Source organism: Pararge aegeria, chromosome 12, assembly GCF_905163445.1.
Source record: "Pararge aegeria chromosome 12, ilParAegt1.1, whole genome shotgun sequence".
NCBI classification, from domain to species: domain Eukaryota; kingdom Metazoa; phylum Arthropoda; class Insecta; order Lepidoptera; family Nymphalidae; genus Pararge; species Pararge aegeria.
The window spans coordinates 10000001-10025747 of NC_053191.1; the positions used below are offsets into that span (position 1 = coordinate 10000001).

Genomic DNA, 25747 nt, shown 5'->3' on the forward strand with positions numbered 1-25747 from the left:
GAAAAAGGAAATAAATTACATTTTATGTTTCATTTTTATTTTATTTTTTCATATTTTTATTATTCCCCTTTTTTTTATATTTGTATGAACATAAATAGGCCCCGCGGATAGAACTGTAAGCATCGATATTGTTTAGACTTACTCAAATAGAACATAAAGACATAAAAACTAAAGATACGAAAATAAAATGGCTAACAGCAGCAAAAAATATATTACCTACTCTAGGCGAAATTATTACGTGCATTTCAACGAATAAAATATATATACGAGAGGCCCTAACACCGTTTATTAAAAATTTACTATGGAAAGCCAAACAAGAACTAAAAGATAGGTATCGATATATATGGTGCAAAAATGGTATAATTTGTGCTCGCAAAACCGACAAATATGAGTTACTTCATGTTAGGTCTGAATCAGACCTAATGAGCATTAAAAAAATACCGCAGTAGATTCATCTGCGATACCCTTTTTATCGTGTTAAATTGTTTAAAGTTTTAAGAAAAGATGTGTGGTCACTAACAACGAATCGTAACCTAAAATTTAGAGAGACGATAATTAAAATTCCGTGGAAAAGCATTCCATTTAGATTTAGTTCTACAGATATTTTTAAGTGAGTATTCTTGTACAAAAATTGGATATCGTTGTTGAAAAGATTTTTTTTAATTAAGTGTAGGTACTTAGCTAAAATAACTGTTTAGGTTGTCCTTAAATTTTTTAAACTAGCGATATCTTATTAATAAAATGTTCGATTATAATTAATTAAAAAGTATCTTACTGCTATATTAATATTAATACTATGATAGTACTACCTCGCGGACTTTTTTGTAATAATTAATTATGTATTACCTACCTACATATTTATTATGTATCACCAATAGATTTCTCAGCGCACTCTGATTTATGAATTTTATAGGCCATACTTTGCTTCTTTAGGTTTTACCTACATATTATTGCAATTTTCTTAACGATCTCAATTTATTTGGAAAAGAAATGGTATGAAATTAGTAACCGCAAACCGCCCTGCTCCCACCTTTTTTGTGATATCCTGTAAATTACGTTAGGATACGTTATAAATCTTCGAATTTCTTGGGTTTCCTTTCCTATAACATATTATGAAACCACACGCATAATGTATACTTCAAAGAAACCTTCCTCACTCCATCCATTGCTGAAAACATCATTGAAATCCGATGCATAGTTTAAAAGATCAAAGCCTTCAAACGTCTGCTTATAACCGAATTGGCGCAGACAAAGTTGCGCGGGCCAGCTAGGTTATTGTGTAAGTATAACAGGATTTTATTAACTATAAGTTATTTTATTAAGATTTAAAAAATTTCATTGTAATATAATACAAGTTTAAAGGTTATATAATTTACATAAATTTAGAAATTTACTGGATTTTAATTTTTTACGACTATATATAGTGCTATGCCACTTAGTGTTAGCTTAGTATGTGTTAGTGTTTATCGCACGTGACTGAAGCAGGCTGAGAACTTCAGTTAACGGGTAACATTTTTTATTTTATAATATGACTAAAACGTTTAACGAGTCTACCTACCGGTGATCCTAAAGTTGACAGTTACGTCGACCAAAGAATTAGTTTGGCCATTGAAAGGGGTAATACTGCATCTTACCGCAGCGAGGCATAATGTGCCTGCGATGGTTTCGAAATCGTTGATGATTTTATTTAGTTTCGTTTTGGTACATAAGTCATTTTAGATTACAAATATTTTAATTATCTTACATTATAAATGCAAAAGTGCATTTCTTTGTCCTTCCTTTACGCTCTAGCTAAGCAATTCATCAACATGTTTTTTGGCATAGATTTTCTTGACAGGAGAGTTTCTTAGGCTTTTTATCACAGATAAAAACCGATCCCAATTAATAAAAAACCGTAACAAACGCGGACGAAAGACGCGGGAATCAGCTAGTGGTAGTAAGAAACAGACCATATTTGGCTATCTTAAAAGTATGACGAACCATTTAGCGCACGCTGATAAAGAAGCTTGCTGTCACTTTTTTCAGACTCGTGTTACAGATAGCATTAATACAGGCTGAAATCTTAATGTTAATACAAAATAACAATACATAATTACTTAAAATGCTGCGTTACTCGCTGAAAATGGAGCTTTCTAGAAGTTAACAAACTTAAAAAATTGAGAAGGTAGCCTTTGAATTAAACATTTAAATTCTATATTTTAACAGACTATACTTTTTTTACGGCATTTCATGGCAGATAATATCATGGCAGCAACACTCAAGAACTTATCCTCATGCGAAGAAGGAGGGCGAGTATACAATACATTGCGACAGAAAGTTGTTATATCGGGTATATCCGGCCTTTATCCAGGATGTCATAGTGTAAAGGATTTATCAAATATTCTGAATAACAAGGTATGATATTCACTAAGCGATTCGTTCGGTCACAAAAGTAAATTGCAAAAGATTTATGGTTTTTCAGAAAAATGGCTAAATTTTGTAAAACATTTCGAATGGACAGTGAAAACTTTACTAACCCATTAAACCAGACAAACATTTAGACAGAAATTTTAAAAATTGCTACTTTTTTTTGCTAAAATTATAACAAGACTACAAAGGTATCTTATAGGAACTTCATTTTAAAGTATTAGTAAAATAGACTATAATAACATAATAAATCATGGAACTGGTAATTTTAACAAACTTAACTTTGGAGTAGATCTTTTAAATTAGTAAGACTTTTCAAATTTTGAAAAAGTTATACGTCAATATATCATTCTATATAGAGGACTACATATAAAATGACATATTGACGCTAAAGTGAATGTTACATTAGTTTAAATAAAAACTTACTCAGTTTTTAATAATTAAATAAAGTTACATTAAGTGCTTAGGAGTGCTAAAAAATGTACCCGTGAATAGCCTAAGTCCAAAAGCTTGCTCACAAACATTTGCACAAAACTTATCCTTAACAGTGACCGTGTGCAATACTTAACCTAATTTTAACACTGACACGTACAATGGAAGCACTTAAAAGAAGCTTGAACAAGATAAATGATCACTTCAATGTAAGAATGGCGGAATTCCAAAAGGAGTTAAAGGGTGCCATCCCTGCCACTAGTCCAACATCTAACATCAACTCGCAGTTTGGGGCGTTTAGATTGTTTGTTCTTACTGCCTTGGAGAATCTGCAGCTGCAGGTGGAGTTCTTGGCAAAACAGCAAGATGAAATAGAAATGCGGCTAAGAAAGAAGACTCTTCTTGTGCATGGAGTTGCTGAGTCAGATGAAGATGAGCCAAGTGCTTTAGTGTGTAAATTTTTATCTGGGCACCTTAAAGTTTAAAAACTGTCCCTAGACTCTTTAAGCCGCTGTCATCACTTGGGTCGTATGGGTGGTAACAAGCCTCGTGCTGTTCTTATTAAATTCAGACTCGTCACTCAGGGATGCAGTATGGTCGGCTAAGACTAACTTGAAGGGCACCGGGGTAACCCTCTCTGAATTCCTTATTAAAAGTCGCCACTCTCCATTCCTTGCGCCTCGACAGCGATTTGGTGTGGCGAAGTGTTGGACCAGGAACGGTACCATTATGGTGCGTGACTCCAGTGGGAAACGGCATCGCGTCACGACTGTGACCGAGCTGAACGCTATCCCGTCTTCCATTCAGGATGTGTCTGTGATTGCCATTGCGCCTGCTACTTCGTTCGACCCCCAAGGAGCCCAGAGCCGCCAACACAAGACTGAAACGTATCATTAAAAAATGAATACAACTAGTTTCTTTAAAATTTCAGTTCTTGGCACTGTGCTGTGTGGCTCGCTTTGTATTTGTTCTGTTATGAAATAATTAGTATAACCTTGTTTGGAAGTAGCTTCTAATCAATTTATTATCTTTCTTGTTGTAGTTTACTTTTTACTTTTATTTAATTATTAAGGTTTTGTTATTGTGGCAAAACCTAAATAATGAAATAAAAGTAAAAAGCACTCTCAATGTCTGACAATGACATCTGACAAGCGGTGACAGATGACATTGACTGACGTGTATTCGGTAGTTCCAAAGTGAAGCATAGACTTTATAAGGCCTGCAGCACACACCTGTTATGTTTTTTTTTTTTTGTTACACGCAGTTTTGTTAATTGTTTTTTCGTTTAACTTTCTGTGCAAATGTTTTAATTGTCTTGGATTCTTATATCAAGACGCAGCTGGCGGATTAGGAAAATCTATCTATTAATACCATACTTAGTCTTTTTTTTACTCTTTAAGTTTATATATATATATATATTTGTTTGACGTTTCAAAAGTGCTTATAAAGTAGGCCTACTTGAAATAAATGAATTTGAATTTGAATTTATTGCTTTATATTTGTTATTTTTATTGTTTTTTTTATATTTATTATTTGATATCTTTATATATTATTTTATTTTATACAATGTCGTTGAACAGTATGGACAGTGATGTTTTTCTGTCTATGTCGTCTAGTGATGATAGTTTCCACAGTACATCTTTCCTTCCACTTGATAAAACTCTTGATTCTTGCTTCTCAGATTGTTTGAAGAACCTTAATGTCATTCATATTAATGCATAAAGTATCCCAGCTCAATATCCTGATATGCTTGCATCTGTTGATTCCCGTAACATACATGCTATACTAGTGTCTGAGTCTTGGCTTAAAACTTGTTTACCTTCTACCGCGGCCAGGTTTTTGGAGGTCAGAAAGTGTTTGCGACGATGAGCTCGTTGCGAAGGCTGCAATCATTTCTTCCAATTCCGACCAAAGTTATGCTAGCACATTCTCTCCTTCTATCTATTCTCGATGATGCGGATGCAAGCTTTCTTAATCTGACCGATGATCAGCTTAATAAACTTGAGCGTCTTCAAAATCTTGCTATTCGGTTCATATTTGGCCTTCGCAAATATGACCATGTTTCCGAATTTCGACAAAAACTCAAGTGGCTTCCTATTCGTCGTCGCCGGGATATGCATGTACTTTCACTTCTGTACTGTGTGTTATTTCATCTAAAAACTCCCTCGTATTTAAAAGAGAAGTTCACGTTTCTTGGTGAGCAATCTGATTTAAGATCGTGCCGTGCGCTGACGCTGTGTATGCCTTATCATAGGACAAAATTTTACAAGCGTTCGTTTAGCGTACGAGCTGTGGAATTGTGGAATGCGCTTCCGTTGAGCATACGACGATCCAAATCACTGGCGATATTTAAAAGAGCAGTTAAGGCCCATTATATTGTTAACGACTATTAATAGTATGTATATACTTACTCATTTATTGTATGTTAAAGTATTTAAATATGTAAGTGTTGTTATTGTATATATTAGTTTATTTTTATATTTATTTATTAATTATATTATTTACTTTTTATCTATTTGTGTACACTAGTTTATGTATTAGCATGTAGTTATTCGCATGTATGTATTTTAATATTTGTACAACCAGCAGTCTATTCTCCTCTTATTTTTCATAATTCAAAGGTTGCCTGGCAGAGATCGCTATTAAGCGATAAGGCCGCCTTTTGTATTACTACTTCTTTCGATATGTTTCTGTTTTTGTTATATTTTATATATGTTAATGTTGTGGAATACAAATAAAGAGTTTAATATAATAAAATATAAATAAGTTGAATCCTAATAAATATAGGCTTAATTCATACGTTTTAGTGGCAAATTTATTATCAGCTTTTTAAACTTTATGTCAATTACTATAACGGTAATATACATCAATCTCAGTAAACCAAAAAAAAAAAAAAACCGTCCATTTTGGAGCGAATTGATCCCAATTGAAATGCCCTAGATCAACCCAATCAAGAAACAGAACACCCGCTGGGATTATAACCACCCTGAAGTAGCACAATACACGGGTCAAGTGTCCGGACTTTCACAGTTTGATGCGCAGTTTTTCAAAGTTCACTACCGTCTTGGCAATAATATGGACGTTATGGCCCGCAAGCTGTTAGAGCAAACATACCAAGCCATTTATGATGCTGGTGAGTTTATTTCTTTTGATGAAGTCCAACCAACCTTTAAACCATTTATGATGATTTAAACCAACACCACTTTCATTTAACTTGCACAAATTTATATTAATATTCATTCACAGGTCTATGTCCGGAGGAACTCTCTGGAAAGAAAATTGGTGTCTACATTGAAACTGGTTTTTCGGAAAGTGATAAAGTTGCCTTTTATACAGCAGCGTCCAAGACAGGTTTTGGGATTGCAGGGTACGTATGGCACATGTTTAGCATGTTTATTATGAGTTCCCAAATTTTAAGTGGTCTACAGTTCGCTGTTCGTTATATTTACATCGTACACTTTACAGGTGCAGTAAAGCAATGTTTGCCAATCGAATCTCTTATTGGTTGAACGCTAAGGGCCCCTCTATAAACATAGACAGTGGTTGCTGCAGTTCCGCGGAAGCTTTGGAACAGGCTTACCTCGCCATCAATCGCGGCGAGTGTGAAGCTGCTATCGTTGGAGGAGCGAATCTTTGTTTGCACCCACAATCCTCAATCCATTATGGAAGGTATAAAATTTTACCTATTAATTTGAACTGTCTAACTTGATTGGTTCTTAAAAACTATTAAAATTTAAATACATTGCTGTTGATGGACACAGGGTGGCAAGTCACAGGAAGTGTTCCGTATATAACGCCGCTGCATATTCGCTCCGTCTATAAGCGATAGTGTTTCGAGTTTGAGTGAGCGACCCTGCTTTCTGAGTCCAAGGCCGTGGGTTCGATTCCCACAACTGGAAAATGTTTGTGTGATGAGCATTAAGTGTTTTCAGTGTCTGGGTGTTTATATGTATTTTTTTAAGTATTTATGTATATATAATTCATAAAAATATTATTAATTCATATAATTCATAAATATATTCATCAGTCATCTTAGTACCCATAACACAAGCTACGCTTACTTTGGGGCTAGATGGCGATGTGTGTATTGTCGTAGTATATTTATTTATTTATTATTTATTTAATGAGTCATTTTTGAAAAAAGGTGTTCCTCTGGGGTCTCTATTAGGACCTTTTCTGTTCCTCATTTACATGAATGACCTTCCTTACCCTGATAAGGACAATCACGGGATTGTATCGTTTGCTGATGATACATCACTGATGTTTAAAACTCAACAATACATATAATATAACAAAATTTAAAAAGAGAGTGGTCGGTAACAATATCAATATAACAAGTAAAAATAAGATTGTAGTGCAGTTTACTAGGCTGCATAAAATTAGTAATTATTTTAAGGGTAATTGTATATCATTTAATAATACATTACCAGATTAAATCCTTAAGATGTCTCTCAATAACTTCAAAGTTTGTATAAAACGTAAGCTTTTTGAAAAATCCCATTATAATATTATGGATTAACATTTATCATAAAAAAGCTTGGGTATGAATTGTTCTAACTTCATAGCTAAACACTAGTTTTAAATTAACAAATGCAGTTATCATCATCACTTTAGATTAGTGGTAACATGTTAAATGTATAAATGCTTCATAAGTCCCTGTGATATATGTACTACGTGAATAAAAAAATTTTGTATTTCAATTTAAGCCATCTGCTGGGTTCGCGAATTATTACTTTCTCCCTTTTTTTTGTTCTTTTCTTTTAGAACCGTGAAGTTAAGTAAGGATGGTAAGACCAAATCGTTTGATACTGAAGCTGCTGGATGTGTTATGACTGAGGCAATCAACATCCTTTTCATTCAAAAAGCTAAGGATGCTCTTAGGTATGTTACATGCAACTAAAAAGAAAACGACATTCAAAAATAACAAAAATTGCACTGCAATAAATCAAAAATATTTTTTCAGAATTTACACCGAAGTCGTGCATGTGAAATGTAGATTTACATCCATTCTAAAAGACGCAGAAGAAGGTCAAAAGTATGGTTTCTATAGGGATCCTGAAAACATGGCCCACTTTATAAATACTTTCTATGATGAAACACAAATACCGCCTCAAGCCGTTGAATATGTAGAAGCTTTTGGTTCAGGTAGTTATTTTTTCAGGCAGGTTATTCGCAAGTATAAACTTGTTGCAAGTGCAAGTGTAAACTTGTTGCACAAGTGTGTATAACTCTGATTTTTCAGCTGTACCAGAGGCGGATAAAGCCGAACTTGAAGCAATCGAAAAAGTGTACTGTAATAACAGAAAGGATCCTCTTTTCGTGGGCAGTGTTATGTCAAATATAGGATATGGAGGAGCTGCATCAGGGATATCAGCTATTACAAAGGTAAATTGACATCAACTTTTAAGTTCTACTATGTCTAGACTTTTATTTAATTCTAGTGTAAATAATGTGCCTAAAATATGCTTACGTTATCAACAGGTTATATTGGGGTATCACTCTGGACTGCTAGCAGGAAATTTGAATTGTGACTCGCCTAGAAAAGACATAGCAGCTCTGCGTGATGGACGTTTGCGCATTCTTACTGATCATCATAAGAATTTTGGCCGAGCCTACACCGCTATTAACGGTATCTCAATGTCCGGGTCCAATGCGCATGTCCTTTTATATGGTCATTATAAATCTAAGGTATTGATATATTTAATACTAGCGGACCCTTGCGGCTTCGTCCGCAAATTAGTTAATTTAAAAAAATAGTCGTATGTTGTCGCGGACCGTTTTCTAGAACTTTATAGAAACAATTCCAACAATTCCGATATACTTACAACATACAACATACCTTTCACGCATCGAACACATCGGAATTTTTTTAAAAAGGATATTTAATTTTTTGCTGTTTTTGCTACTTTCTCATCAATGATAGTAGCCATTGGTCGTAGCGTGCTGTTATAGAATTTAATTGATACTACCAATCCAAAAAAAAATCGAAATCTAAACAGAATTTTCTGAGATTAGCGCAACCAAACAAACTCGAAACCTTTATAATTTTACAACTATGCCTATCCAAAAAACACTTCAATTTAAACTCCGTCGCGCAGAATTTGAAAGACAAATGCGGAAAAAATAGTGATGCTATCCTGTAGGAGCGGGTTGCTTTTCCGGGATAAAAATTTTAGCCAAATCGGATGATTCCGTAGTTACGGCGTTAAAGCGTATCAAACATCCATCAATCCATACATATTTCCATCCAACCATACATCCATCCTCACAAACTTTGGCATTTATAATATTAGAAGGATGGTACGTATGCATTCGATCGTTGTCCCATATGCCTTCCAACTATATCTGTGAAGAGTTATATTCTTTATGTCCGATAATATTTATCAGATCTTCATTAAAATTAGACAATAGATGCTTGATAGCATACACTCTCAAAAAAAAGAATTATTAAAATCGGTTCAAATTTAACGGAGCTCTGAAGTTCAATTAATAAAACGTTTTCATCCCATTTCCTCAAGAAAACTTATATCTGGATAAAAAGTATCCTATATGTTTACACGGAATATCAGCCACCACTATACCAAATTTTACATAAATCCGTTCAGTAGTTTTCATGTGATGGCCGGACAGATAGACAGACAAAAATTAAATAAAAATCTGTTTTGAACTTCGTATCGATTGAAAAGCATCTCCCTGTCAAAATTTTCAAAATATATGAAATGTACAGAAATCTTCCAGTTACAATTTTATGATAAGTATATAGATAGATTGGTAGCTAAATGTTGTTCACTTGACTGTTGTGTAGTGAATTGAGTATTTATGACTTGTTTATGTAGTAAATTAAGTCTTGATTTGTTATGATATTTACAGGACCATTCACGTTACACGACTAATATTCCTCGTTTAGTGTTCCTATCTGGCAGACAGGAATCATCCGTAAATAAAATTATTCAAGATTTAAAATCTCGTTCTGTTGATCCCGAGGAAATAGCGCTTCTACATAATATTCATAAAAACAGAATTTCGGGTCATTTAGGGAGAGGATTTATTTTACTTGGTGAGTCGTTGAAGAATAACTCGTAAAAATTAGATTTTCCAAAGAAACCAACAAATATATCTTATCACACTAAATTTTTTTTTTAAAGACACAAATGAAAAGAACGAAACCATTTGTCTTCATGAAAAGTTGAACTACTTTGACGATGCAAAGCGACCACTGTGGTTCGTATACAGTGGAATGGGATCTCAGTGGGCCGGTATGGGAGCGCAGCTCATGAGAATTCCAATATTCGCCGCAGCCATTGAAAAGTAAGTTTTCTCCCAATCAAGTTGAATCGTAGAAACCTTTATTAAGATTTATTATGAAAATAACCTACTTAGCTTTTCAACTATTTGTTTAGGATTGTTATTTTTTGAAATTTCTTTTGACTTGACTCAATAATTAATTATATTGATATTAATATTTATTTCTATTCCTTAACAGATGTCGACGAGTCTTGGAACCCAAAGGAGTAGACATAGTTCATATTATTACGTCTGAAGACAAAACTATATTCGACAACATTCTCAATTCCTTTGTTGGAATTGCTGCTATTCAAATTGGACTTACAGATGTTTTACGTGCATTAGAAATTGTCCCCGACAAAATTATCGGTATTTTTTGCTTGTTAATACTGATGATATTTAAATGGTTTCACAAAATATTTATTATTTTTAAATTTGATGTCATTATTTAAAGGACACAGTGTCGGTGAGCTTGGCTGCGCTTACGCAGACGGATGCTTTACAGCCGAGGAGATGATACTTGCTGCATACAGCCGCGGTCTTGTCTCTGTGCAGACTCCATTAATTCGTGGATCAATGGCAGCTGTTGGTGTAGGGTACGAGAAGGTACGTTTATTTTTTTTGACAATAATATTAAACCAAATAAAAAAATTAAAAATATCCAAATTGTTTGTTACAGATATCTAAAATGTGTCCACCTGAGATTGAAGTAGCTTGCCACAATGGTCCCGATTCCAGCACAATTTCTGGCCCTGCTGATATCATGAAGGAGTTCGTGGCACAACTAACCGCGAAAGAAATTTTTGCCAGGGAAGTGCCATGCTCGAACATTGCATACCACTCTCGATACATAGCTGACGCAGGTCCAGGACTGCTAAAATATTTGGGCGAAGTGATAAAATCACCCAAAGCACGCAGTGAACGTTGGGTTTCTACGTCAGTGCCACAAGATAAATGGAATGAGCCGATCGCAAAATATAGCTCTGCGGAGTATCACACAAATAACTTACTTGTAAGATATTTTCTCAGTTATTTTAGAATTATATTCTTCTAGTTAGATTAAAAATGCTAGAAAACAACTATTCCTTTTATTGTTATTAAAATAAATGCTGCGCAAGCAGCTTCTTGTAGTAGTAAAAACTATCTCTTCTGCTATTTATCCGCATCTTCATAATAATTAAGTAGGTAACTTGTCTTCTTATTTAAAATGGTTCTAAAATAACTATAATGCAAACTAAAAAAAATACCCATTTAAATTTATTTTAATTAAAAGGAGTTTATTTTAAATTAAACTAGAAGAACATTTATTAATATTAAGATATAAGTAACCTAAAACCAATTCTTTCAAAAAGTTTAGTGTTTTCCAAGCTATTGAGCTACTTGGTTATGGCTGTACGTTTCTATCCATTCAATTGCCCGTTTATTTTTGTTTATTATACGCAACGATATAAATACAGATATGAATAATTTATTGCAGAATTCAGTGCTCTTTGCAGAGACATCAACACTCATTCCAGCAAATGCGGTGGTAGTAGAAATAGCACCTCACGGCCTTTTGCAGGCTATTCTCAAGCGTTCTCTGCCTGAATCCTGCAAACACGTGCCGTTGACAAGACGAGGGCACCCTAACAATGCACAGTTTTTATTAGAAGCTATTGGAAAGTAAGATTTTTTTGTACTACTATCTACAATTATTGGACTATATAAACCACATGGTGTACCATATTAACAACTAGCTGACCCTCGCAACTTCGTCTGCATCAAATCGTTTATTATCTGTTTAATACCTTTAAAAAACCAAGAACCTAATTGTAGCAGCAAATCTCATAAACTTTCGCATTTAAATTATTAGTACCATGGTACGCATGCATTCGATCGCGGTCCCATATGCCTTGCTACTTGCTGTTATCAGTGTAGAGTTATGTCCTTTACCTTGGACAATATGTATCAGATCTTCATTAAAATTAGACAATACATGCTTGATAATATATACTTTCAATTAAAAAAGAATTATATAAATCGGTTTTTTTTTTCAAAATACAGAACAGAAATCTTCCAGTTACAGTTTTATTGTAAGTAAAGAAAATAATCTTAGTTCGGTTTAAAACCGCTTTAAAATGTCAGTGTTACCGAATAACTCATCCTCAAGAGTTTATATCATCAACCGATAAGAATTAGTTAAATTATTTTATATTTCATTAATATTTATGAAGTCGCGGGTATTTATATATTTATTCTTACAGTCTCTACATGGAGGGATATAGTCCACAAGTGCAAGAACTATACCCGAAAGTAGAATTTCCAGTTTCATCTGAAACACCAATGCTGTCGCACCTCATAGAATGGGTGCATAATGAATCTTGGTGAGTAAACTATATTTAGTTAAAAATTAATTATACGAATTTTATATCATTTCCGTAAATTATTTAATCATTTCAGGACGGTACCATTGTATGTGACAGCAAACAGAAAAACAGCAGCTTCGTGTACTTATGTCCTATCAATCCACGATGACGAGCATCGATACTTGAGAGGACATGTGATAAGAGGTAGGAAGAGTTGTAAGGTGTGAGAGATATTCTTCAGAATATAAAGATATTAAATAAATAAATATACTACGACAATACACACACCGCCATCTAGCCCCAAAGTAAGCGTAGCTTGTGTTATGGGTACTACACTGATGAATAATTTTTTATGAAGAATATACATAAATACTTAGAATATACATATAAACACCCAGACACTGAAAAAATTCATGCTCATCACACAAACATTTTCCAGTAGTGGGAATCGAACCCACGGCCTTGGGCTCAGAAAACAGGGTCGCTGCAAACTGCGCCAATCGGCCGTCAAATAGCAAATATTAATAGCTTTTAGCAGCAAAAGTTAGAAAAATAATAAAGTTATCGGTTCAGATGCTACTATTAGTTATTTAAAAGGATATCTTCGGAAAATCAGATGTTATAAGAATATTGTCTAAGAACTAGGCGGGCATATGTGATAACTTGAGCAGCTTATTATCACCAAATGATGTCCATGATATACGTAGCGACCCATAGTCCCACCATTTGAATTAAATAATCTTAAGCAATTTAAATTTTAATACATCGATTTCTATTTTTATTAACTTTTTTATTAGCTTCACCTGTATGTTTGTATGTTTGTAACCGACTTCTTTGGGCGCGATTTTGACCCACTTTGAACGATCAGATTTGATTCAAACTTTGTAGACATATCGAGGATCGATGACAATACACTAATCTGAGAAGATTATTCCAATTTTCAATATAAAAAAATAAGATTTTTAGTTTTTTCGAACTATTAATTACAATTACTACAGCGCCATCTAGACCCAAATGTAAAAAACCCTAGACCCAAATGTAAAAAACCTATGGCGTTTCCAACAGATGGCGTTCGCGTAACTAACAAATACCACAGAAAACATTAAGCTACTAGATGGTAGAGGGCTGTTTTAAATAAGTTATCACGGAATTGATAGTAGATTAGATCAAATAACAGTTTAAAATAAACCAAACTAAAAAGTAGAAAATAAATAATAGTTTAAAAAAACTAAAAAACACGCTTTTTATAGAAAACCGAAAAAAAAATAGAAAATAAATTTTAATAAATTTAAATTAAGAATAGTGTTAAAAATTTCAATAAATATAAATTAATAATACTGTGAAAAAAAAAAAATAAAAAAAAGCGTGGGGTGCTTTTTAAGATATTATCAATTATTTATTATGAGTATAATTAATATTTTGAGTTTTTTCATGCTCGCTGATTCGTTATTCGACGCAAAAAACAACCAGCCAAAGTTTTTATGGATTAAACTGGAAATCACAAATATGGATTTCATTACGAATAACCTTTTAGACAAATTGTTTTATTCCCCGTTTACAAATAAAATAAAATAAAATTCTTCCTTACTTCTTTATTTTAAACTAATATTTGAGGATCCGTTTGAAAATTAAGTTGGTCTATTTCGCTGTATGGTTCCGTATCAAATAATGAAAGAATTTGATCAATTTTAGGGTAATGTCTAATCTATAATGCTTATTTTTTAGAAACAAACTCATACCCCTTCGCTGCTACTCTAGTGGCAGTGTGGGATACATTAGCCATGGTACTGGGAGTTCCAAAGAAGCAACTGTCAGTCCAGTTCCGTGATGTGCATCTACACTCACAACCCAATCTCCACGAGCAAAGGCAATTGCGATTGAATGTTACTGTACATAGAGGAAAAGGCCAATTCGAGGTAGCATATCCATTTAATACAATAACCAAACAATTACAATTACGCTTTAATAAAATTATAATTTTGCATAACCTGAGTGTATAAAACCAGAATTGCCATGCGGTTATGTTCTGCAAGTTGTAAGTTTTGCAGAAATAATACAAACCATTTGTATTTTAGGTTTTAGACGACAATATTAAAGTTGCGAGTGGTTTTATTGACAGTGAAATAGACAAAGATATATCACCGAAAGAAGAAATTAATTCTGAGGAAGTCTTGACACTTAAATCTAAAGATATTTATTCTTTATTGGACGCTAGAGACTATAACTACTCGTAAGTTTCGTAATTAAAAATTGTTTTTTATGTTATTAGTTTAATTATATAACTTACTAGCGCACCTGCGTGACTTCGTCCGCGAATAATTCGACTTAAAAAAACCACGTCAATTATGCCTATCCTAAAAAAATCTTAATCAATCGAAAAATCCGTTGCGCGGATTTTGAAAGACAAATGGGGAAAAATAGCGATGCTATCCTGTAGAAGCTGTTTGCTTTTCCGGGATAAGAAGAAGCCTATGAGCTATGCCAAACTATATTATAGGTATATCTGCCAAATTTTAGCCAAATCGGTTCATTCGTTGTGGCGTTAAAGCGTAACATCCATCCATCCATACATCTGTTCTCACAAACTTTCGCATTTATAATATTAGTAGGATGGTACGCATGCATTCGATCGTTGTCCCATATGCCTTGCACCTTGCTGTTATCTGTGAAGAATCATGTCCTTGATCTCCGACAATATTCATCAAATCTTCATTAAAATTAGACAATACATGTTTGGTAGTACACACTGTCAAATAAAAAAAATAATATTAAAATCGGTACAAATATAACGGAGATATGAAGTAAAATTGGTAAAAACTTTCATCCCATTTCTCGGAAGAAACTTATTGTTTGTGGGGATAAAAAGTAACATATATGTTGACCCGGGATGTTAGCTACCACTATACCAAGTTATATTTAAATCCGTTCAGTAGTTTTCACGTGATGCCCGGACCGACAGACAGACACACAGACAAAAATTAAATAAAAATCTTTTTTAGTTTTAATTCAGTATCTATAATTCAAATTCCCCCGGTCAAATTTTCAAAATATATCAAATGTACAGACTCTTCCAGTACAGTTTTATCATAATTGGTATCAACATGGGTTCGATTCCCACAACTGGAAAATGTTTGTGTGATGAGCATTGAGTGTTTTTCAGTGTCTGGGTGTTTATATGTATTTTCTAAGTATTTATGTATATATAATTCATAAAAATATTCATCAGTCATCTTAGTACCCATAACACAAGCTACGCTTACTTTGGGGCTAGGTGGCGATGTGTGTATTGTCGTAGTATATTTATTATTATTATAAGTATAGATATTTTAGAGACGAGTTTAATAGTATTTACAATTTTACCTTTTGAAAAAAATAGTTTTCTATGTTAGCAGTTTACTCATATAACTTATTTTTTAGGGACGAGTTTAAAAGTATTTACAATGCTAACTTGTCACTTACTAAAGCTCACCTGTTGTGGAAAAACAATTGGGTGACATTAATTGATGGTATAATACAACTGAATGCACTAAGGCGCATTCATGAAAGCGTTTCGCAACCTGATTTCATTAGGAGAATTATAATTGATGTTGAAAAGCATTCAAAAAGTAACACAATAGTTGTTGATGACATGAATATCATATCGGCCGATGTGTGTGAAGTAATGGAGAGTACTAGGTATTTATATAAATATATCAAATAAAATTAAGTTTCCTTTAGTAGTTACTAGGTTCTAATGATAACTTAAAGATAATGGTTTTTATATTTAGATGTGGTGGTGTTTTAATTGAAAACATCAAGTTCTACGACATGCCATCAATAAACAAAGAACAGATTGCTTTAAAAGCATTAAAGTTTATTCCTCACGTCTCTACCAACAATTTCGATGTGAGTACAATAATTTAAGATGATTTATTTTATGAAAAATAGCTTTAAAACTTATATGAATGCTTATTTGCAGGAAAAATCGGCTTTGTGTGTATTTTTGCAAATCATATCTGAAAATGTAAGTAAACAGGTGATCAATATCGGCCATATTATTGAATACAAAGATCAAATTAATTTAATAACAATTCAAGAAATTATTAAGATCATTAATAATTTCTTCCCTGAAATTAAGATCGATTTATTACAAATTAGTCGGGAAGATTTCACGAAGAAGCCTGATGCTTTCATTGGAAATATTGATGTATTAATGATAAACAATTTAGCTGCTGATGATAAAGTAAGTTTACCATTAGATTAGATGAAACTCTGAATATTAATTACTTTATAATTTTTGAACTAAGATAAATTAAATCAATCTATTGTTCTGTTAATAGATGTGCCAAATGCTACATAGGTTACTCAGTCGCGATACTTTCCTCATCAATAAAGAGGAGTGTATAGATTTGTCGACTATGCGTCCTTCTCAACTGTATGACTGTGTGTGTGCCCATACTTTTGGTTCTTCACGGATGGAACTAAATTTGTGGCGACCTTCTGATGTTACGGTCGGTACGAGTGCTGTTACCGTATTTTCACAAGCTGACCTCATCAAACTGTCTTCTCAATTATCCACACTTCCCCTTAAGCATAGAATTGTAATATTGACTTCATATCCAGCTTTCGGTGGAATAAAAGATATGGTTAAAGAGATGAGAAAAAATCGAAAAATTAATCTTGTTATTGTCAATCACAAATTATTAGAAGAACAAAGTTTGGAACAAATGCCGTTCACAGATTTGGCCACAAATATTTTAGACCACGTAAGTATGACACAATAATTTAGTAATATATAAAATCATTTATTAACAAAAAAAAACACTAAACATGGCCGGTTTCATTAGCCTCATTTTAACGTCACTGAGCTAACTCTTCATAGCACAAAAAAAGTAACTTTTCAAACTCATCGAAAAATTAATATACATTTAGTAGGCAGTATTTTATTTTTTCTTAAATATAATTAAGTTATTAACTAGTAATTAGGTGAAGGTATTTAGTATATAACGATGTAATCGGACAACGAATATTTTTTAGGGTATTTGGGGTGGAGTATATTACTTGCCACTTCAAGAAAGTATAGCTAAAGGCAAAGAAATGGCTCTGGAAATGACACGGTTGGGAGATTTAGACTCTATTCAATGGATAGAAGTGACAGGATCCAGTCATCTGGGAATCCCAGTAAAAGTATGACAGTAAAAACAATTCGAATGAGTTTTTAATGTTACATGCATTGTGGTTTTATCTAATATATTCTAACATTTTAGGTCCAATATGCAGGGCTCAACGATGCGTATATAAAGAAAGTTTTAGGAGTTGCTGCAAAAGAACACAAGGATAATAAGAAGCTGGTTGAATATGATTTTAGTGGTACCACTGATAGGTACAGTAATCTCTTTATAAAATTATATACCAAATGTGTTTTTTGGCGCTATGAAGAGTCTACCCAAATATTGAACCCAATTTAATGTTTTATTAGCTGACCCGTGCAACTTCGTCTGCACCAAATCGGTTATTACCGGAAAACACGAATAAAATGAAATTTTCTAAAAATTAATCCTAGCTAGATCGATTTATCGCCCTGAAACCCCGCGTATAATAAATTTCTTGAAAAGCGTTGGAGCCGATTTCGAGATTACAATTATATATATATATATATACAAGAATTGCTATTTTAAAGATACGTCATTTTGTCAACTATTTTCCACTCTAATTACAACGAATCAAATTATCCAAATAAATAAATTAAATTAAATACACTTTTTATTAAGTACATAGTGCTTGAAAATTATAAAAGCAAGCCCTTAATAACATATTAACTATAAATCTCGCAAGTAGAGCAGCTTTAAAGCTAAAAAACCATAAAAGTAGCGAATTATTGTTTTGTTATAAAATTTCGTCCTTTTTAGAATTTCCAAGAGAGGCATTTTTATTTCATTTAGATTAAATAGTTTTACTTCAATTAACATGGTACGAATTTAAGAAACATTATTATATGTCGTTACATAATTTTTTAGAGAAGAACGTGTGATGGGTATCGTGCAAGAAGAATCAATCAATGCCTGTGTTAATGCAAAGCCTGAACTACTATGGCCTGTGCCTAAACATTGGACTTTGGAGGATGCGGCTACTGTTCCTTTAGCTTACTGTCTGGCGTTCTATTGTCTTGTAATTACAGTCTTATTCTTATATTTGTATTTTTATAGCTTTTTGATTATTTATCCTATCCCAATTTTGTATTAGCCGCCCCTTTTGATTAAATAAAATTGGTTGTCTGTGACAACGTCGTAAGAAAATACTGATGGAATGGTTGCATTTTTCAAACGAAAATTTTATTTTTATTTGTTATATAGATATTATCGTTGCTATAAACAATTGACACCACATTCACTTTTCACTGCACTTCATCCTTGCCGAAAACATGTAAATGTATTATTGTATAGAAGCTGTCCACGCGGACGCATCGCTCACTCAAGTAGGAGAGAGACAGATGTCGAACGCGGAGGCCGACTGTGAACTCTTTGTCGCTCGTTCCGCGCTCTCGCTTGCACTTCAAGCCTTGAATGGAACGCCTGAGAGCGAGGTAACGCCGCATACGTCATGTTTTTTCGTGCGTGCAGCCGGTTCCATCGAATTATAAGATGTTGTCACGTCTAAAATTTACTCTTATATATTCTAAAGTTTATAAATGTTACAAATTTTAAATTATTTTTATATTCTGACTTTATTTTTGTATATTTTATACAACTATATCAAGATATAGCATGATAGTGATATTGTTATAAATTTACAGTGCTTCAAAAGTAGGTTTCACCGTGGCAACAGTATTCTTGTGCATGGAGGCACAGGAGCTTTGGGTCAAGCGATCATCTCTATCGCACTGGCACATGATTGCGACATTTATACTACAGTGAGCGATATTAAGAAAAAAATGTTCTTGCTCAGTCTATTTCCGGAACTTAAAGGTAGATATTTTACAACGAGTTATGTTAATTAATCAGTATTGTTACAAATTATATCTGCAAGTGCTGTTTAGAATTTCAAAATCATTTTATTGCATTTACTAAAAAGCGATTATCTTTTAGAGGATCACATCGGATATTCTCGTGATGCCAGTTTTAGAGATATGATTCTTAAAGGCACACATGGAAAAGGTTGTGATATTGTCATAACTTCAGTCAAAGGAGACCTAAGAAACGTAAGTCGTAATGAAATAGCTGCAAAGTTTAAATAATATTTTATTTAATCACTTATCTGTAAATCTCTTTTACACTGATCGTGAGACACTAAACTAACTATAATACTATGGGCAGGTGAATCCATTCTCTGGAACTGAGCATTAACTCAATTCTGAAACTTGTTTACGTGATATATTGATATATTAGTGTTTATATTGCATGAGTAAATACTTAATAAGGGTATTATAACTTACAGACTTCCATAGGGTGCTGCAAAATATTTGGATGCATTGTTGATACTTCTCTTGTACTCAATAATGAAGATTATACCTTTGGAATGTTTAATTTGTTTAAAGCCATTACTTATAGTACACAGAAGTTTTCTTCATTGTTCGAGCCAACAAAAGTAAACGAGTTGAAAGTAAGTACCTTCCACCTAATCATTAAACACTATACATTTTTAACACCCCGAAACGGGGTGTTAAAAGATTGTAGTGTCTTACGAACGAATGAAACAAATATTTTTTTTTTCGTTTGAAAGGTGAATAAGTCGGGAGTGTTCTTAGCTATGCTTGATGAAAATCAGCCCAAGATTAATTCCCTTAATAATGAAAGGGCTTGTAGTATTTGTAGAATAATTTACACTACATTATTGAAAAGGAATGAGGAATGGTTGTGTCAGGGGTTTTTAAATTTTTAATTTAATCTTTAGTTATTACACGCGTAAAGTTTCGTCCCTAGAAGCTTAACTTTTTCTTCCAGCTAATTATTGATTCTGTTTTAACTAAATTATGGACACGTCCAATATGCGGCGCACAGTTTGAAATTATCCGGTAGGACGCTTCGGCTGTGTCTAGTTATCGCCCTCTTTACTTAAAAAGACATGCCGTCACGCTTTTGCATTCCGTAACGATATCGCTTAGAAACCGAGTAAGACTATATAATACCAGCTGGTTACATTGCAATCAAGATCTAGCAATGAATCTATGAAGAGGTATAATAAGTTCTTAGGTATATTGTGCATTATCATAAAAAAAACACTTTTTCACCAACTACTTCGAATTGGAAATACGATTTTAGTGTTTATATTCAGAGAATTTAGGGTAGTAGGTTACTTCTTTTTAGGTTCTTTTAATTTGAGCTCAATAACTCATGGAAATATGTTCTAATTTTTCGCTGAATATTGATACCAGATGCTACAAGTAATGGTCAGCGAAGGAATAGCTCGCGGCTACGTGCGCCCACTTTCTCGCATTATATACGCGGCGGGTGACGCTTCACGTGCTCTGCGCCTTCAAGCTGGCAGCAGACACTTGGGTCGAGTGCTTCTTCATTTGGAAGAGGATGTATCTTCCACTCAGCATAAGTAATAAATGCATTATCCATACCCTTCCATTACCTGGCCATCTATTAATTTATTTATTACTCTAGCTGTTGTTCGCATTACTATCGTTTTCGATAAAAAATAGCCTATGTATAAAAAAAACTCTCCATCTTTACAACCACTTCCATGCAAAAGATTAAATTGATTGGTGGCTAGGGCGTGAAGGAAGGACATAAAACAAACACACTTTTGCATTATTATAATACTAGTTATGATAAACGAAAAAAAACAATATCTACTTACCAATGACCCAGTAGTTCGATAGTGAAACTTGTGCTCTATGATTATATTGCGATTATCGAGACAGTACTATATTATATCTGATCCAAAGGCAGTGCGAAAATAAATCTAGGTTGTTACAGTTCGTTTCTCTTATTCTAGGATTAACTGCTCGTCCGATCGATTGCAGCTGCTGTTATCAGAAAACGATGTTTTAGGAATACAATTAGCTGACAGGTTAATAAGCCGAGGTGCTAGAAAACTAGCTTTGCACTGCTCCAATAAGTCAAATAGTGTTTTGTTAAAGCAGAGGTAGGTAATGCACCGTTGCTAATGTCGATGATTCGAATGATCACCGTTGTTATCCACAACGTCGTCAACTAATCCACAAAATAAACGGTCTAACAATTACAGGACCTGGGAAAAACAAGGAGTTCAATGTACCGTATCAATCGGAAATAGATGGAATGAAAATATTTTTAATTTATTGAACAGCAAGATGCCAGAAGTTGTTGAAGGAATATATTGCATTTTAAATTCTAATGCTGAAAATGAACAAAATATTAAATGCTTAGAGCATTTAACTTTAGCCATCCGAAGATCAAATTGGCCTATAAAGTAAATGTTTTACAACTTATACAGACTTTATCAAATTAGTTGTGATTGCATAATGCGTTCATACCTACTAATAAAATGGTTTTTCAGGTATTTTGCTGTTATCGATGCTAGGAACGAAGTAAGCGAAATGATAAAACTAACGAAGCCGCACGATCAATTTGCAACAATCCAACTGCCTTCTTTGAATAACGTATGTAAATTGTTTTTTATTCTAAAGACAATAGTTTTTCTTACTTGTACACGTCATATTTATAGGAAGGATATCCAAAATTGGATGAAATCCTATAGCTACGTTATTTAACTCTTTTTTCAGTTCAAGGTTGGAAATAAAGAATATTTTTCAATCAGCCATGCTATTGATGCGATTGAAAAAGCTTTATGTTACAAAGAACGCGTTATAGCTGCACATCGTACTCACAAACCTATGGGCACCTTGTTACAGGAGTTAGCAAGTTTAGCTGGTAATATATTTATTATCTTTTTGACACCTTTATGCTAATTTTTGTCAACATTAGTTTGGCTGATAAGCAAGACTTTAGGAAAGATTTTTTTTTTAAATAAGTCGGAACAGGTAGATTGTTTCTTTGCCGAATAAAAACTATCCTATGCCGTCAAGCTATAGGCGATATTGTATGGAACAAGCTTAAAATATTTCTACATTGACCAAATAAACATTTTGCATATTTCTTGTACTTTTAACAATATTTTATTTATTTAAAAAAATATAAATAAGTAAGTACAAATAATTCCTTATAATTTTTTCCACCTTTCTTTTTGTTTATAATAATTGTAAAATGTAGCTTTAAATTAAATGAATACTTAAAGTTAAAGTTTTGGTAGTAAAACCGAGTTTCTGGACCAGAATAAATAAATAAAATTATTTACTTTTCAAAATTTACATTTTACGGACAGTACCAAAATTGCTCAAACGTATTAGCTTATCTTCATTTAGATAAAGATTTTTGGTAATATTTTCGTAAGTGTACAGTTCAGAAATGAAATGAGCCGAACATAGCCAACTAACAAACAGACACACTATCGCATTTGAAATATAATTACGGACAGTTCATACTATTTATCTTTATAAAATCATATGTTTGAAAATTGTTTCTTAGATTTCTCAATTCCTAATGACACGTCTCAAGAGGCAACACTCGAAGATCTGGGAATGGATCTGTCAAAATCGCAAATTGTAAGAGCTTATTTGCGGAATTTTCATTGTATTTTACTAGATGAAAGTATCATACCAAAATTAACAGTGAAAAAGTGAGTACCTAACTACGTATTGTTATAAGTAAGATTTATTGTTACTAGAATTCTCTTTTTCAAATATAAAGATGTATGTTAATTATAACATGAAGTATTGTAATAATAAAAATTTAATTGCTACGTTTATATAATAAGTAGCGAGTAAATCCAATTCAAATTTAAATAGCTGGTCAAGTACTTCTCTGAATTTTTAATAATTCATCAGTAACAGGGTTTACTGTAAATAAGCGCATTCGATTTGGTTATAATTAACACATTTCAGTTAACAAATTAAAAGTAAAGGTATAATTTTAAAATTAAAGCTTTTAGCTTCATTCGTCTTTATATAGAAAAAACAGTCTCTCTGACCGATTTTGACCACGGTTGTTAATTTCCAGAGAGATTATCGAACTAAGTGGTAAATTATAGTGCACAATTGTGTGCACAAACACGGGTGCACTCTCTATTCCCTCGCTCTCATAGTCCAGTGGGACGGTAGCTTCTGAGCTACCGTCCCACTGGACACAACACTGGAAAGATATCAGGAACGACGGGCAAGGGCAAATTTCCAAAATCCGGTTGGTACTAAGAATTTCTTGATAGAAAAACCCAATAATATTGGCCCGACCTGGGGATCAAGTTCAAAATCTCGTGAGTCTAGACCATCGTAACAGTAATATATAATACGTATCAAATATAACTAAAAAACTAACAGTTGTAACATACAGTCAAGTAGAAATGCATGACGAAACTGTAATGGGTTCTGGTGGTGACAATGGAACGCTAACTATATCTTACCTTGCAGAATATTGGAATTAGAAGATAAGATGTCAAAAAAAGTGTTAGAAGATACTGATGGTTTGAAAACATTCTTTTCCCACATTGATCCGGATGACCTCTTAGCAACTGCGGAAATGGTGTTTTTACCAACACTAACTGCGGGTACTGCGTTGGTAAGCAATAAATTATTAATTGACATTTAGTGCTTTTTGCTTTGTTTTCAAAATTTCATACATTAATCATTAGTATAATATACACATCGCCTCTTCAAGTGTTTTTTTAAGTTTCGTATGGTATAAAAAGTAGAAAAAATAGAAAACAATTATATTTTACAGAGTGATAATGAATTTGACATAAGTCAAACATACTTGTGCGTAGTACCGGGTGTAGAAGGCCTACACGTGCGCTTCCATGAACTATGCGAGCGGCTCAAGATACCAGCGTTAGTTTTGCAGCCAGGAGTAGAACGACCACACGAGACTATACAAGAAATGGCACAAAGATATGCTAAGGTTAGTTTTACGTTTTTATGGGATTTTTTTCCGAGGGTTGTTATCATGCTTGTATCCATTCACCATTACAACAGGAAATTATCATATGTCTATACTATACATTAATGGTGCTATTCTTAAGATATCTTTTATTGTTTTTCTAGATTCTCCTAAACAAGATTCAATTGAAGAAGCGGTTCTATCTTCTGGGATATGAAAGTGGCGTTTTGGTTGCCTTAGAAATGGCAGCGATTCTTGAAGATCATGGTAAGACAAAACTTTAGCATAGACAATCAATCATTTGTTAAAAAAAAATTAAAATAAGAATATGTTTATTTTGTAGCCTCTATATCAATTCAAAATTATATCAGAATTTAAACTGAACATTTCTTTTACAGGTTTAACTGGTTCAATATTCTGCATCGGCGGTGCACCGGACGATATTTTAGATACATTTGAAGAAAAACTAGCTAAATTTGAAACAGATGAATCATTGCAAGTGGCTGTAGCAACTCACATGTATATTTTGATGAATAACGATGATAACCCCGAAGATGTAGAAAATATCCTGAAGATCATTCCTACATGGAAAGGAAAAGTAACCATGTGTGTGCAGAAACTCTTAGGACGTATTGACCATTCTATTCAGTATGCCAAAGAATTCATTGAAGCGGCATACGTAAGAATATTACAAGTACGTAATTACAGTTCAAAACCACGTCTACTTCGTTCCTTTCTGATATCTATTCGACCTCGGTCATCAGGGTCTAATATTTTTGGCTCCCTTTCTTTACAAAATCATTCGCAACAAAAAGTGGTGGAGTACGAATTGCACGCTCCTCTGGCGTATGCAGCTCAAGATTTACGTTGCGCCGCCATTGTGAACCGCCATTTAGGCGTTGACATTCTGGAAGAATTTGAGAAGAGAAACTTGTGCGAAAGTTACATTATAAACGCAGATTCATTTATGACCACTGCTGGAATCGGTGCTGTACAATAAAACAGAAAACATGACATAGTTTGATTTTATAAAATATAATTATTTATATTATAAGAGTTGATTATACATTACGGGCAAATTTGATTTTTCAATTTAATTTTTATAAGAAACCTTCTTATGTAGATGGCTGCGAGCGTAAAACAATACAACTATCACCATTTTTTTTATGTCTATAGACGAGCGCTGACTGCAATCACACCTGATAGTAAGTCAAAGTCAAAGTCAAAGTCAAAAATATCTTTATTCAAGTTAATGCCCACAGGTGGCACTTTTGATGCGTACATAAGAATTACACGGTAGTGAGATGATGGCGATAACCACATTCGTAAACTTAAAACTAAAGCTACGAGGGTTCCAAACGCGTCCCGGTCTAAGAAGAAGCC

General features: G+C 33.4%; 1 protein-coding gene across 1 annotated transcript; it reads left to right on the top strand.

Annotated features, from left to right (window-relative positions):
• The first annotated feature begins 5801 nt into the window (after window positions 1-5801).
• LOC120627928 (fatty acid synthase-like) lies at window positions 5802-25364 on the top strand. Its single transcript, XM_039896054.1, has 37 exons — window positions 5802-5971; window positions 6085-6205; window positions 6304-6507; window positions 7603-7719; window positions 7802-7983; window positions 8081-8223; window positions 8320-8526; window positions 9709-9895; window positions 9984-10146; window positions 10322-10491; window positions 10577-10728; window positions 10802-11134; window positions 11600-11784; window positions 12366-12485; window positions 12562-12671; window positions 14193-14383; window positions 14543-14697; window positions 15885-16142; window positions 16235-16352; window positions 16426-16689; window positions 16787-17212; window positions 17484-17633; window positions 17714-17829; window positions 18464-18614; window positions 19240-19411; window positions 19532-19644; window positions 19881-20045; window positions 20818-20970; window positions 21361-21539; window positions 21642-21845; window positions 21933-22035; window positions 22159-22306; window positions 22961-23111; window positions 23899-24046; window positions 24209-24385; window positions 24529-24631; window positions 24763-25364. The coding sequence occupies exons 1-37, from the start codon at window positions 5914-5916 to the stop codon at window positions 25362-25364; spliced, it is 6699 nt and encodes a 2232-aa protein (XP_039751988.1). The 5' UTR covers window positions 5802-5913.
• Window positions 25365-25747: the final 383 nt, after the last annotated feature.

Bases quoted from the DNA above. Each gene is read 5' to 3' on its own strand.
- LOC120627928 (XM_039896054.1), top strand. From the start codon at position 5,914: ATGGACGTTATGGCCCGCAAGCTGTTAGAGCAAACATACCAAGCCATT. The intron at 9,896-9,983 runs GTGAGTCGTTGA...TTTTTTTTAAAG, and splicing joins GAGAGGATTTATTTTACTTG to ACACAAATGAAAAGAACGAA. The intron at 20,046-20,817 runs GTAAGTACCTTC...TATTGATACCAG, and splicing joins CAAAAGTAAACGAGTTGAAA to ATGCTACAAGTAATGGTCAG.